This window comes from Oryzias melastigma, linkage group LG20, assembly GCF_002922805.2.
Source record: "Oryzias melastigma strain HK-1 linkage group LG20, ASM292280v2, whole genome shotgun sequence".
Classification (NCBI taxonomy): Eukaryota; Metazoa; Chordata; class Actinopteri; order Beloniformes; family Adrianichthyidae; genus Oryzias; species Oryzias melastigma.
The window spans coordinates 19598969-19614864 of NC_050531.1; the positions used below are offsets into that span (position 1 = coordinate 19598969).

Consider the following 15896-nt stretch of genomic DNA (forward strand, 5'->3'; position numbering starts at 1 on the left):
AAAAAAAAAAAAAAAAAAAAAAAAACAAGATTGCGCCTAATAATTCAGAGCACCTTAAATAAAAACTAGTCTGGTTGCCAAAGTGATTTTGAGAGTCACATGCCGTGTGTGACATTTTTCTGTTGGGTGTTATTGGGAATATGCTAATGTGGCTAACGTGTAGTGTTTCAACCTATTTTTTTTATGTATGTGTAACAAGGTTGGGAGTTAGCATACTCACATTTAACGTTTGATTTCGCTGTATCAGTGTGCTTTTTTATGTTCTGCAAACAAGGTTGGGAGTTACAAGCTAAATGCTTGTAAGCTAGCTTTAATAAGCTAAAACGCGGCTAATATGTAGCATGTTTCGAACAAGTTCTATAATTACTGTGAACACAGTTAAAGTTTGACTGACGTGATGACTTATCTGTTGTTCTTTTGTCTCGATTAATGCGACTTACAGTTCAGTGCTCCGTGTGACGAGTTTTAAATGAGATCATTCATTGATGGAGTACTTTAAAATCTGATGTGCCCTACAGTAAGATATATAAAATATAGTATTTTTAACTCTACATAGCAATTCTTTTAATTTTTGAAACATGCATTTCTGAAACCCCTCTTACTAACACAATCAAGACTTTCCTTAAAAACTCATAACTTAATCGATGTTTCTGTAGTTCCTCATCCTTCCACTAGGGGCAGTAGTCATACCAATTTCAAAATGGCTGCTTCCGTGAAATCTCAAAAACACTTCTGGCAGGAAAAGTTTACAAATTTTTTAATTTTATGGTGAGATCAACTTATCATTTGTTCATTTTTTAAAAATGTCTTCTTGCTGCATTGAAAACATATAATATTTGTTGATACTTTTTTTTTTTTTTTTTTTAAGAAAAATGTGTGGATCAAATTTGGGACGGTGGGTAAATAGGTGCTTTTTTTGTTCCTGAACACTCATGACAACATCTTAAACTAACATTGTTGTGAGCAAAAACTTAACAAATCCTCCAAGGTATCATAAATCATACCATCTAGATCTCATTAAAATATAGATATTTTTTGTGTACTTCATGTTTGAATGTTTAAATTCTTCAATGTATTGAGCTTTACAGGGTTAAAAACCGTGAAAATCTTTTTGCTGCATAGTCTTAACAATAGAAAAACTTGTTTTAAGACTCAAACAGACTCAAATTGTACATTAATTTTAGGTTCAATTTTAAAGAATGTCATTTTTAAATAAAATAAAAACGTCAAGTTAGTCTGGCATTACACGTCATTTTGGAAACAAATCTTTAGATTTATGTCTTAGAATAAGTGGTAGTTTTTGATTTTGTGTGGATTTAATAATTTTCTGGGAAATTTTTACATTTCATTGTAAAATAGAGTTTTTGTCCCTGAAATATATTCATAAAACTACAATTACGTTCATAAAAACAAAAAAAATACTAAACAATTACATAGAACTAGCAAAAAAAAAGAAAAAAAAGAGAAATGATTGTGCAGTACAACATTCATTTTAAAGCAATTCTGCTTTTTTTTTGGCTCATTTTTCTCTTAAATGCTCTTTGTTTTTAGATTTTTATATCTCCTCATAAGATTTCATATTAGTTACAGTGATTTTCTGCACTGAAATCAGTTTACTACTTTTTAGTGACTATTTTAAAGCTTCCTCTTTTTGAAAGCTAGACTCTCATAGCTGAAGTTTTCCAGCCTTCCTTTGAGCTTTTGTTCTAAAAAACAACACATTTTACAACCCAATCCTCAACGCACTAGTAAACCTAATCCGCTCTGTAATTTTGAGGTCACTGTTCAGTCTGAATGAGTCTCCTCGTTACTTGTTGATGCAAACTACACATCTGGAAAAAGAAAAATCTGTGAAACACAGAGTGTGCGACTTTGTCAGCGTGACAAACATGACAGACACTCCACCTCAGAGCCGCTATCACTGTGAGAAACATCACAACTCCTGATTCTGCAGCTCATCATCAGTGGGTGTCAATCCTCCCAGAGCCGCTGCAGGAAAGCTTTACGTCAAACTGAAGCTCCACTTCACGCTTTCATCTGATCTCATCTGTTTCCTCCTGACAGGCAGAAACACGTGCGACATTTATGTGTTTGACTTTAACACCAGAGATGTTGCCGGTGACATCTAAATAACACAAGCGTACCATAACTTTTGACTATTTAAGAGATTAACGTGAATTAACGGATTCTGATGTGAAAAAAAAGATGAGATGATTTTCACATCAGCTTTATGTTAGTAAAGTGTTGCATAAACATTTTAACTGCCTCAACATTTGAAAAGTCACAATACTCAAATGAATGTCAACACTGGAGCGAAATATCCAATATTAAAGAGTTAAACGTCTCTGTCTTGAGCAGGTTTTCTATGTGCAGACAGGCTGGGAGGGTTTTGATGTTTCATTTTCAATAAAACTGACTGAAACTGAAGAAAATATTCTGTCAAGAGATTTTAGATTGGGGATATAAGACATAAGATCTTGTAAAAGCAAAGAGATAGTGTTGTTTTTTCATCTTCTCTCTGAATTTCTCTTTAGCTGCATTTTATTTCTTAATCTAATGAATTTAAATGTTGTTTTTACACTGAAATGCCAAGAAAATGTTTTCATTTGTGCTCTCAAATCATATGTTTATTGTTTTCCACAATGCTAGAATCAGCCCCTAAAAATAAGTCAGAAATTCTCCAAGTTTAAATCATTTTTTTCTTTTATTTTGCTTATTTAAAAAAAATCTACAAATGGGGTAAGAAAAATGGTTAAACAAGAAATCTTTAGTTTGTTGTACTTCAATATTTTATATATATTTTAAATATAATTTCAGCTAACTTTTATCTTCATCCTCATAGTGTTGGACTGTTGTGTAATACTTTTCCCTGCAAATTATACTGTATATATATATATGTAAGTGACGGATAAAATTTGAATTTGAGAAAAAAAATCTAGTCAAAAAGACACATTCTATGAAGCTGAAATCATTTTGTTATTGAAAAAAAATATTTCCTGCAAAACACTAAATAAGAATTTTTTTCTTGAAAAAAAATGATCTATTTAATTCCTTAAATCAGTTTTTGCTATGAAAAGTTCAGATACTTGAGCTCCTCTAGCAAAAAACCTTAAAATATACTATAGTGATTGATTATAGGTGTATTAATCAGAATCTGACAGCTGTAAACTTAATCAAAAACATTAAAAATAGATCAACTTCTATCAAAATGAGTTGAATATTTTTGTGTTTCTGTAACAAAAATAATAATTATGAAGCCATCTTTCAGTGAACATTTGAAGTGTATACCAACAATAATAGTTTCATTATAAAAACAGCTTTTGTTAAATATCTGTATAACGAGAGCTGTAACTCCTCACCTCAAAGTCCTCGTCAGACAGGTAGATTTCCAGACGGAGAGGGTCCACTCCCTCGGGCAGCGGCCGGGCCAGCAGCTCCTCCAGCGGGTAGGCGCTCTTACAGAGCCGGGCCAGCACCTCCTCCACCAGGATGATCTGGTTACACACCTCCGCCTCCTAATGCACAAACAATGCATGAGGACACACACTGCAGCTTCCTGGTGTCTGACGGCTGGAGGACACAAACCCTCTCTGTGATCTCGGCCACGTCCTCTCTGTGCTCCCAGCAGGGGAACATGTTGGTGAAGGTGAGCGGCTCCAGACCGGCGTGGATCAGGTACGCTTTCGGAGGCTTCTTCTCGTTCTTTTCTGGAAGAGCAATCCACAGCTTCCGGTTCTTCCCGTTTCGTGGATCTGGGATCTTGTAGGGAGGACGGCCTTACCTCTGCAGTACTGCAGCACCGTCTCCATGGCGAGCTTCCTGTCAGAGTCCCAGCGGATGCGGGCCGAGCCCGTGCTCTCGCTGTCCTGCGGCCACCAGCCCTGCCACAGGTAGACCTCGTGATGGTTGTCCACCAGGAACAGAGCTGCCGTGAAGACACAAGACTGACGAACTGGAACCTCCTCAAGTTTAGTTCACACAACATAGTATTACCTTAGTAAACTGAGAGGTTTCTGTTCTGATTATCAAAAAAATCCTGTTCTGCACTACAGAAAAAAAAAAATCAATGGATGTCAGAATTAAGGAATTTTAAGTGTGTTCGAAAAATATGGTAGGGATCACTAAATTAGCTCGATTTCATTTTGGTTTGTTAGATTTACATTTCTGGATCCTCCAACAACAGTGAAATTAACTGTATTTTTGTTTAATCACTGCTGACATTACACTTGCTGCTACTACATTTACTGCATTGAGATGATCATTTATGACAGGGCGTCTTTTATTTTGAAAGGAACTTCTGACAAAAGCAAAAAAAAAAATGCAAATTTCTTTTAATATTTGTGTTTTATACATTTTATCCATCCATCCATCCATTTTCCTGACCGCTTCATCCCTTTCGGGGTCGCGGGGGTGCCGGAGCCTAACCCGGCTACTGATGGGCGAAGGCGGGGTACACCCTGGACAGGTCGCCAGTCTGTCTCAGGGCCTCAATCACACACACATTCACTCTCACATTCACACCTAGGGGCAATTTAGAGTCACCAATTAACCTATGAAGCATGTTTTTGGACGGTGGGAGGAAGCCGGAGTCCCCGGTGAAAACCCACGCATGCACGGGGAGAACATGCAAACTCCACACAGAAAGGTCCCAGCTGGGAGTCGAACCGGGGCCTTCTCGCTGTGAGGCAAGAGCGCTAACCACTGCGCCACCGTGCAGCCCTTATACATTTTATGTTTATCGTAAAAAAACATATTATTTTCTTATATTTATTATTTTTTGCTCTAATCTAAGGCTTTCACTAAGTACACATTACATATTTCATGGAAAAATACTTTTTTTTTTTTTTACAATCTTCCTGCTAACTCAGTAGCTTCAAGACTAATAGTAACAAACAATGTTCAATTTAATTTTTTAGCTATTTTTTATGAATTCCATGCTCAAAATAAAACAATGTAGTAAAGCATTATTTGCAGCAGGGATTCCAGCTGAAAGTTATAAGCTGCTAAATCAAACCCATCTTTTCAATTTGGAAAAATATAAACTTTTTTATTAAAAAAAATAGAAATAATTGTAAATAAGTGCTAAAAAGTCCACTAACTGAATTTATTTGAAGTATGATGAAGATAGCAGAACAACTGGTATGAAAGGAATTTATAATCTGTAGAAAATTGGACTTAAACAGTCTAGTCCCGGCCTCGAGGTCCAGCATCCTGACCTCAGAATCTCTGCCCTATTTTGCTGCAGATGACCTGGATCGGGTGTGTTTAGCCAATAAAGAGCTTTACTGGCAGGTTAGTAGGAAAACACGTAGATCTAACTTTGTGTTTTTATGAGATGTTCTGGTCCCGTCTGCATGACAGAGCTGCTCCCTAAACTCCTCTGGATTACCTGGCTGGCAGGCGGCGTACAAGTCCTCCTGCAGGAAGGGCATGGAGTTGACCTGCTCAGGCTCTCGGGCGGGGTACAGGTACTCCACAACCGCAAACTCCCCGGAGCTGCTGCTCAGCTGGTACAGCCGAGGAGTGAAGTTAAACCTGCCGGGATCTGAGGTTCACACAGAAACAAGGTCAACGAAACGACCGCAGAGTCGTCGTCCAACACCTTTTCAGAAGAAGAGAGAAATGGATTTTGCAGCTGTGATGAAACAGATCTAATGGCATAAGAAGAATCGGGTCATTTCCAGAATAAAATAAAATGAAGCCTTTTTATTTGAAGTTTTCTGCTGTAATAGTCTTTTTAAATCATGATTTGTTTATTCTCACCCTGCAGCATGCAGTCGTAGGCCTTCCTGTCCCTCCTCCCGAGAGCTTCCCAGAATCCCACTGGTTCCGCTCCTTCATCGCATTCCCGAATGGTCACTCTGCTGCTGCTGTGGAGCCCCGCCTCCAGAGGACAGCTGCCCAACACCAAAACAAGCTCTTCAAACTTCAAATTCATCCCGATCGTCCTGCAGGAAAGCTAACCGCTGTCCACTCACTCCTCTTTGAGTTTGTTGGCGGCGGTGCGCGCCACCTCCCGAGAGTGCTTCTGGGATTTGCACCCGTGCCACAGGTAGATGAGAGCCTGGCGGCCGTTCAGCAGCACCATGGAGACCCTGGAGCGCAGACTGCTGCAGTGGCAGACCACCTCCAGCAGATGGCCCTCCACTGCCACCTCCCCTCGCACGCAGTACAGACGCCAGTCGGCTGAGAGGAGCGAGAGGATGGATTGTGATCTCAATTGGAATCACTTAATCTGTAATTTTGCAAGTACGTACATCCTTGTCAAAGTCAAGGCCCGGGGGCCGGATCCGGCCCTCCAGGTAATTCTATCCGGCCCTCCAGATCATTTTATTTTATTTTTAATAATGGCCCGATGTTATCTTGCGCTTATTTCTAACACGAATAATTTTGACAAAATATATTTTTATGGAGAGTAAAATATTGAAAGTTATTTAAGGTTTAAGTTAATTTATTCTGGAATCATTTTCCTGCCTTTTTATTATTCATAATTATGTTAAAAAATACAGTTTTAAAGTTTTTAAAAATTGCATTCTGCTAGCTTTTTGGACTTAATTGGCATTTACTAAGATTTTTTTTTGTTATTTAAGTTTAGCAAATATTGTAGCTTCATCCTAGCTGTTTTGGCTAATTTAGGCTTTTTTCCGTTTTTTAGGCTATTTTGTAGTTTAGCCATCTTTCCAGGTACATGCTAGCTGTTTTGACTAACCTACATTTAAAAAAAAAGTTTTTTCAGCTGTTTTTTAGTTTAGATAATATTGTAGCTTCATTCAAACTGTTTTGGCTATTTTAGGGTTGTTTTTTTTTTTTTTAGGCTGTTTTGGAGTTTAGCAAATATTTTAGCTTCATGCTAGCTGTTTTGGCTAATTTAGGCTTTTTTCAGTTTTTATGCTATTTTTAATTTCAGCTTTTTTCAGCTACATGCTAGCTGTTATAATTATCCTACTTTTTTTTTAGCTATGCTCATTTGGAATTTAGCTAATATTTTAGCGGGCTATCAGCTTCAGAGTTTTCAACTATCAATTTCAGCATCTTTAGCAGCCAAATTCAGCTTACAGCATTCACACAGGATTATCAATCAATCAATCAATCAAGTTTGATTCTCCTGTCTTAGATCCTCACTTTGCATTTCACTGACTAGACAAAATCTCAGTGAAGGAAGCTCACTTTGCAGGTTCTCCTCTTCCTCCTCTCTTTTTCCTGAGTGGACGACCATCCCTCCTTTGAAACACTGCAGGAAACATGGCGGCTCCTTCCCCTGCTGGACTTGAACCTGTAGTCGAGCACAGAAAAGCAGGTCAGCTCAAAGGGGCGTTGCTTCCTCGCAGCAGCAGGTCCTCTACCTGTGCGCCCCGCTCCTCATCCAGCTCCACCGTCATGAGCGCCGACGTCCCCTTCTCGCTGACTGTGGAGTTCCGGCCCTGCCAGAAGAAGTAGCAGCACTTTTCCTTCCCGGGTCCGGCCGTCTTCAGCTGGTCAGGGTTCTGTCTCTTCCCGACTGACAACAAAAACGACCTTTTTTCACAAAGGTTTTTGCAAACATTTTAGAAGAATAGGCTGCAAAAACAAATCCTGCAGATAATAGGATGGAGCGGTCTAGCAACCGGCCGATGATATCCGACACCAGCTTGTTGTCTGCAGCCAGGTCCATCTCAATTTTGGAAGAGTCAAAGTTTTTCTTACATCATATCCACCAAGAAAACAACCGACTGAACGTCAAAGCAGTGGGGAACACTATACTATATTATAGCGGCCGTGGTAGTTATTACTCACAGTGGTCCTCAGTCCTCAGGGAGCTTGTGTATGCACAGACGCATGAAATGTAACAGTGATTGAGGGTTCTATTATTGATTTTATTGATTGATCTCATTTCTATGGTATGTATTTATGCTGATGAATGTGTCTAACAAATTCTGTAAGTGTGGTCCGTCTGCAAATAAAATCACATGAATTTGAAACCTAGAGGGAACATTCCTGCTACCGGACTGTCACCGCACAACTTCCAAATGTGCCAGGTGACAGAAAAACTGGTATTTAGGTTGCCGCATGGTGGTTTTTTAGTATATGTGACCATAGATTAAGCTAGCCTTCACCTTTGTTTCCTAAATTTGACACAAATCCAAGAATACAAAATAATGTTGCTGTTCCCCAATAGCCCACTAGAGGGTGGTTTCAGTGAATTTTCCAATCGCTTCAATGTTAAAAAATATGATTTTATATCATAAAGAAACTCTTATTTTCCAGAATTTTAAGAATCTATTTGATGTTTGTCTCAAATCATCACAGCTGTAGGGGTGATTAGTCGTTTCAATTTTTTCAGAGCTCAAATTTCTGCTTTTTTGAATCATCGTTTTTGATTTGTAAGTCAACAAACATCTCTCTTTACTTTGTTCAACCATATATGAGCTGTTTATTAAACTACGGAGTGTTAAGACAATCATGCTGCTCCACCTCTACAAAGATAAGATTCGAGCTTCTTCTATGAAGGTCACTGACCTGCGGCGCTGACCATGTACTTCCACTTCACCACGTAGGTGTCCCCGTCGTGGAACTGCCCCACGCTCTGCCCAGGCAGCCGGCTGTAGTCAAACTCCAGGATGTGCCACGCCTCCACCCCCAGAGTGCTGACCTCGTAGCTCCTCCACTCCTCCGCCTCCACCAGGCCGTAGCCACGCCCCACATTGAAGCCATCCAGCTTGGTGCAGACGGGCTCCAGGTGCGGGGAGAGCATCAGAGAGGCCATGTTTGCGTGGGGCTGGTCCAAAGTGGGCGGGTCCTAAATGCAAACAGGAAAAAAATGTGGTTAATTCTTTGAGCTTTAGAGCCGTGGATTTGTCTGTTACCTTCAGATCTGGGAGCTGCTCGCTGTTAGTGGGGGGGCTGGGAGTCCTCCTGGAGTCGCTCCAGTCCTGGAACTTCTCCTTGAACAAGGTGGTCTCGTTGTGCTGAGTCAGCCTGCCGAACACCGCCCAGTCCGGTCGACCCTGACCTTTTCTGGAACCAAGAAGAGAAAAGTCAGACTTGATTTGGGTGGGAAGCCGGGAGGACGTGTTTGCATACTTGGGGATGAGGGGGTTGCTCTCTCCGGGGTCCAGCGGGTTGATGTCACAGTTTGTGTAGTCGAAGGTGCCGTTCCACAGATGCTTGGCCAGCTGGAAGGCCACCTTCCTCTGCGCCAGAGTCACTTCCTTCCCGTGCCAAATGTACATCTCACTACCAAAGTCAAACACCAGGACCTGCACCGCAAAGACAGACTCAGAGAGAGAGCTCAACCATCAGCCGCCAAAGGCTGCAGACACGGACCTCCTTCGGTCGGAGCAGCGAGCAGCGCGGCATCTTTGCCCAGAAATCATCGTCTGGGACCAGCTTGTCGTCCATCAGGCGGTAGATGCAGTTGGTCTCCACGATGGCGCCTTCGTACAGCTCGTCTTCATCAGGAGTTCCAGCCACTTTGAGAGAAAAGCCAGTCATCAATCATCAGGTATAGTTTCTTCATGATTGATATATTTGAGATCCTCACTCTGGTAACTGGACTGTCCCCCTAGAATATTCCAGAACTCCTTGGAGGAATTGCTGTAGGAGTTGACGCCCTCCTCCACCACCTGGACGACGTTGGCCCGGCAACCCAAATCTCTTTTGGCCTGGATGAAGTTGGCCAACTCAGACGCCTGATCGGAAACAGGTTCGGTTAAAGCAGCGCCTGCAAACTTCAACACTAAAATAACCATTAGGACCCCTTTCTTACTGACCAGAACCCTCAAACAAGTGTGATATATTTCAATAAATAACAACTTTACTTTATAAATACAAGTTCCTTTCAAAATAAAATACACAGTGTGAAAAATATCATCTTCCTCCTCCTACAGCAGATTTAATTGCAATTATTATAAGAAAGTTGCCTCTGAACATGTTTAAACTTTTTCTAAAAAAAATGAATAAAAATACTTCAAGAAACAAAATAATAAAAAAAAATCTAATACAAATATTCTAATAAAAGTTCTGACAGTTGCTTATACCAGGGGTCTGCAACCTTTACCAATCAAAAGAGCCACCAAAAGAGCAAATACAAGTCCCTTTCAAAATAAAATACACTGTGTCAAATAAGATCCTTCTCCTTCTGCAGCAGATTTGGAATTAAAAATAAAAATAAAAAAGTCAAACGTGACATTTTCTTTCATTACGATAAGAACTAATTACTCATGTAGCTCCAGAGCCTCATGTTCCAGAAACAGATTCTGACTCCATCCTGCTGTGTTTTCAGATTCCTCTGCCCCACATGTGGCTGTTGACTGAAAAACAATACGGACGCCGTCCCTCAGGAACTGCCGGTTGAACCCAGACGGCACTGCACTGCAGATATGATTGTGTTTTTGCTGAAAAAAGCAACGTCAGCTGAATTAATGAACCTCTGGAACAAGCCAGGATTTCACTTTTTCTTTCTCCAGGACAACAGACGGAGAAAACTGAGAAAACTGGGATGTATTAAGTGAGGATGGAGAAACAAAAACTCATTCAGGAGGAATTGGTTTCAACAAAAAATTGTTCTTTTTTAAGACAGGGCATTTAAACCTGTGCACTAAAGTGGATTATAACATTTCAATCTTGAATAGATTGTTCCGAAGAAAAAAAACTGTTCATGAAAATTCAGTTTTTGTAACATTTTTGTAAAATTAGGACTCATTTATAGAGAAGAAAATGTGTCACTTGCTGATATGTAGCAGGAAAAAAATAAAATAAAATAAACACTGAAAAAGTTAAATCAGGTTTGTTAACCTCTTGATGCTTGAATTTATTTACAGATATGAAAAAAATGGCTTTGCTTTCAAGTAGATACTAAATTAAGGTCATTTTGCAGCTGAAGTGGCTTGCCAAATATTTGCATTAATAGGGGTTAAAAATATAAATTAAAATTTATTAGAATAAACTGTTGTTCCTAAAAAAAAGAAGGTTAAAAAATGCTTAAAAATAACAAACCTGGCTGCAGGAAAAAAATCTCAGTAATTATTTAAGGATCACCTTTATTAAAGCGGAGAGGTTTGAGGAAGAGAAGAAAAGTATCAAGACTGATTGCAGAAACAGTCGATTTCTATCTCTAAAACACTAAAATGACTTAAAAAGGAAGCTGATCAAAGAGATTTGGTGAGTCAATACCAGATTGAAGTAAGGAGCGATTCCAAAAATTAAAATCAAACAGGAGGAGTGTTCCAGGGAAAGAAAAATGATCATCAAATCCTGGCTTAAAGAGGCTGTTTTAAAGAAAAGTGCTATAAAATGGGTTTTCTCCGGGTATAATTACATTCTTGTTAAAAGCTATATTTTTTTAATTGAATCTAAAGTGCATTTTTGTGGGATTGTTGCTCTCACTGGGATTTGATAGTGAGACCACACGGCTCTTTTAGGGTTAAAAGTTGCTTTAGCTTCCCATCACAGAAACTCCCCACCTTGCTCTTCTCGATGACGTTGGCGAACTCTCCGATCCAGAGGAAGCAGTGATGCGGCGTGATGAGCAGGAAGCAGTCGCCGCTGTTCAGAGAGGCTGATCTGGGCTCTACTAGCCTGGTCTGGACGTGCCGCCGGCCTGGTGTGGCACAGAGGAAATAAGATCTCTGTTAGTAATAAATCTGTTTCAGCTCCTTGATCTGGACTATGTGGCACAAAGAAAAACGTTTGGATCAAACAAAGCAAAAGTTTCTGCACATCGGCCTGCGCTGACCTTTGACCTGCAGGAGCATGAGCTTCTTGTAAGGCACGGCGCTGTTGTTGGACGTCTGCTCCGTCTCGCTGGCGCTCCGCAGGTTCACGCTGCTGAAGTTCTCCTTGCTGGCCAGACCGGCCAGCGCCGCTTCAGAGTAACTGGAGGTCTTCGTCACTACAGAAAGGATTAAACGAGACGGAGATGCATCAATGCAGAAAGAGGATCCTCAGATATAAGTCTAAAATTCTTAAAACATTAGCAGATTTTCTTCAAATAAGCAAAAAAAATGTCTACCAATAAGGTAAAAAAAATGAAAATGAAAAATTCTAGTCACTAAAACTTCTAAAACTAAGATTATTTTGCTATTATAGACTTTTTTTTCTTTAAAAAAGACAATTTTTCTCAAACAAGGGTCAATTTTTTACTTCTTAAGATTCATTTTTATAGTTAAGATTTCAGATGAGCAGACAGCTCAGACCAAAAAACCCACATAGCTGCATTTATGTTTCTCAAGAGGTGGTTGGATCCTAAAACCTCCAATCTGGATGAATGTTTCCAACTTTGTGGCTTGTAACCATCGATTGTGCAACTCAGAACTGGAGGGAGTGAGAGTGATGTCACTCATGGAAGATGACATACTTTTAATTCAGTCGTCAGTCGTCACACAATACACAAATAACACAATACGAACACAGTGGAGGACCTGGCCTCACTCACTCTTCTCCGCCTTCATCCGTTTGCTCTCCAGCAGGCCGACGTTGAGCCTCTGCTCGGTGTACTCGTGTCTGATGTCCTCTCTGGCCGCCAGCGTCTTCAGGGGGTTCCTGGACGACTGCACGTTACGCGTCGGACGCACCGCCCGCCTGTGCTGCACCATTGCTGAGGCCAGCCTGAGTGTTGAGGGAAGACACAGGTGAAGGGTCAGGTTTGAAATACACAAAGTTCATGACAAAACTGGGGTCCGACTCTCTTACTTTGGCACCTTGGGGTCAAAAATGGCATCAAAGTCGTCGTTTATTTCCACCTTGTTGGCGTTGGCAGGAAGGTCGTCGGTGTGAGGGTAGAATTTGGAGAAGGTTTCGTCCTCGAGGCTCATTACCTCCTTCACCTTCTTCTCCGTTACAGTAATGGTGGATTCTGGGAGTCCACACACTGAGGAGAATCCCAACATGTCAAAGAACAGTAGCTCCACCTTGCAAAATTTCCTTCACTGCGTTCCACTTACTATAATTTTGTACAACAAAAGGTAATAAACTTAGTATGGCACTGATAAGCTGGAAGTTGTAAATTTACTTATTTTAGCAGAAGCTAAAGTTATGATAGATGTGAAGATCGCAGGTAAAACTTTCAACAAAAGAAGACAAATAGACAAAACTAACAGATCTCTGGAAATCCTGTAGGGTTTCCTTCAGTAACGCCCTCACCTTTGCTGTTGAGTCTACCGAGGAAAGACTCCAGTTTATCCAGCCTGAGGTCTGACTCCAGGTTCAGGTCTGGCATGGCTTTGATCTCTGCAGGAACAAGAGCACAGCTCTCAGAGGGGTTCATATCTGCAGTCTTCCTCCCTGAACTGGCTGCAGGAGATAAAGAGTTTGGGACAAAAGCAGCTTTCACACAGCCACTTCTGAGGTGTCTTTGTTTGTGGAACAACCTGATTCCTAACAGGATGATATTATAATCCAGACCAGCAGAGGCAGACTGTGATAGAATGATCTAATTGTGAGTACAGTTTTCTCTCACTATAATCTGGTATATCTTTCACTGTTTAACAGATTTTTTTTCTGTGAAATTTAACATGGTATTATTTATTTATTTATTCTGTGTCCTGATTGGCTGTTGACCTTGTCAATCACTCTCCTCTTTGCCATGTCTCCTGTACAGCATGAGTTCAGTTTGACAAAACGACCTAAATCTTCAATCGTGCAGACTTTTATTCTATAATACTGGACTTATTTTTCTAAAAAGGTTTGAACTTAGAAAGAGAAAATAAGAGATGTTCAAGTCTGTCCGAGAAAAGTGGATAAAGCGAGTAGTGAGGAGTTATACTGCTTTAAATCATTTAAGTTTACGGATTTCACCTAAAGCAGGCTATACATGAAACGTAACTACTGTGATAAACGAGGAAACTCTATTACAGACACTCCCCTGACCAGATGTTCTAGTTTATTTCTTGATAATTTTATGTGCAGATCAGATATTTAAAAATAAAACAGCAAATGTTTCTTCATTTGCTACTACAGAAGATAAATAAAAATGTTTTAAATCTAATAAATGATATGATTAGGTAGAGAATGGCTCCGAAACAGACATTCCAGCAACCACTACCAATAAAAAACTACGTTTTTAAGTCAGCTGAATACAAAATGTGCTCCACTTGAACGTGTGCTGAAAGTTGAACAAGTGGAATGTCGACCAATCAGGGACTCAGATTTGATAGTGACGTATGGTTGGGTGTCCTTTTCAAAACACAGAAGTACCAACTGTCTGAAAATTGATCTTGACTGAGAGATTAATTATCGCGGTTTGTGACCAGCTGGGAAATATATGATATCGCATATCGGAATGGAGCTGAGAAAGTAAAAGTCTGGAGATTTGCACCACGTCAACATTTCCGCTAAGCCTCTTCCAGCTGTGAGTACATGCACTCGTATCAAGCAGCAACAGTCCAGTGTTTACATTGTATGCTACATGGGCGTTTAAAAACCTTCTTGAACACGCCAGACACGTCCGATGTGAACGTAGCTCAACACTTCTAACAAGATGCAGCTCAGTTACTAAGTTCAAATAGAAATCATAGAACCTTTTCAATGTTTTGGTCTGGATTTGCAGAGAAGTTTACAAAGACAGAAGAGCATAACTCACAGTAATGATAAAATGTTGGAACCAATATGATAAAATTTCAAAAACCGTCAATCCGCGCTGTTAAGTAGAAGTATAAGCAGACAGAAGAATACACACAAACTTTGAATACGTTTTTGTTCATATGCACTCTTGCAGTGTGAGGTGTCTACTGGATATCATAAAGTAGAAACAAAAATTAGAATAGCCCCCCCTAGAGGGTGTTGTGTGAACCGATTTGAGCACAAAAGAATCAGAATCAAGAAAGATTCCAGTTCTTTATGCCCGTCGGCTGTGTAAAAACAGTTACTAATGCTACATAAAACAAAGAGAAAAGAAACACGAGTCAGACTCCAGCCTGTCTAATGAATCAAAACAAAATCAGTTACACAAGACTTTATTGAGCTTTGAACAGAAACAAATCCCTGATTTCTTTTGGGTTCAAAATGAATCACATTAAAGACAAATTTCCTCAGTTCAAAGAAACGATTGAGAATTGACCAAATCTTTGATCTATTTTAAAAATGATGAGAGTGTAATGATAGATGAGACTTTAACGATCGCATTAAATGGAAATCCAATTAGGAAGAGGATCTGTCCTGTTACCATTACGTAATAAAAGTAAATACACTTAAGGGAAGCACAGGACGAAAACTAGCAGTCAGAGATTTCAGTTATAAGAAACCATCAATAATTTCTTTAAACAGTGAGACTGACCTTCCTGTGGTTTGGAGATGGCAAGGCTGCCATTCTTGGGTTTAGAGATGACCTGAGTGTGGAAAGCTGAAGGAGAAGCCAAACCTGAAGGAACACAGAGACGACCAGTGAAGATTATTCATAGAAGGGATCACAGAATGCCACAATGAACATCCACCACTAAAGATAAACAATAAGGTTTTGCAGGTCTGCAGAAACATGATGGTACAGATTTATAACATAATTTCCACTTTAGTCTACACCAGTGGTGTCAAACTCAAGTCCTCGAGGGCCGACGTCCTGCTTGTTTTCCAGAAATCCTGCCTTATCTGCTGCTGATTACCTGGATCAGGTGTGTTTGGCCAATAAGGACTTTCAAAGGCAGATTGGCTGGAAAACATGTAGGACACCAGCCCTCCAGGGATGGAGTTCGAGACCTGTGGTCTACACCGTAGACCAAGTGGTCTATACCTTAGACCGCTTGGTCTACACCACAGAAAAAGTAGTGTATAACATAGACCAATTGGTCTACACCACAGAAACAGTAGTGTATAACATAGACCAAGCAGTCTAAGGTGTAGACCAAGTGGTCTATACCTTAGACTGCTTGGTCTACACCACAAAACAATAGTGTATAACATAGAACAATTGGTCTACACCATAGACA

General features: G+C 40.1%; 1 protein-coding gene across 2 annotated transcripts in view; it reads right to left on the reverse strand.

Moving 5' to 3' along the window:
- The window catches only part of svila (supervillin a), a 56156-nt gene that overhangs the window by 1285 nt on the left and 38975 nt on the right, over positions 1-15896 (reverse strand). For both annotated transcript variants that reach the window (XM_024279579.2, XM_024279580.2), the window contains exons 20-38: positions 15251-15334; positions 13120-13206; positions 12670-12847; positions 12413-12585; positions 11714-11869; positions 11442-11578; positions 9521-9668; positions 9304-9449; positions 9061-9236; positions 8844-8994; positions 8497-8776; positions 7344-7498; positions 7168-7273; positions 5979-6186; positions 5764-5897; positions 5390-5545; positions 3782-3925; positions 3586-3707; positions 3360-3515 (exon numbers count right to left, since the gene is read on the reverse strand). In XM_024279579.2, the coding sequence (XP_024135347.1) occupies positions 3360-3515; positions 3586-3707; positions 3782-3925; positions 5390-5545; positions 5764-5897; positions 5979-6186; positions 7168-7273; positions 7344-7498; positions 8497-8776; positions 8844-8994; positions 9061-9236; positions 9304-9449; positions 9521-9668; positions 11442-11578; positions 11714-11869; positions 12413-12585; positions 12670-12847; positions 13120-13206; positions 15251-15334 (2897 nt within the window). The remainder of the gene's footprint in view (positions 1-3359; positions 3516-3585; positions 3708-3781; positions 3926-5389; positions 5546-5763; positions 5898-5978; positions 6187-7167; positions 7274-7343; positions 7499-8496; positions 8777-8843; positions 8995-9060; positions 9237-9303; positions 9450-9520; positions 9669-11441; positions 11579-11713; positions 11870-12412; positions 12586-12669; positions 12848-13119; positions 13207-15250; positions 15335-15896) is intronic.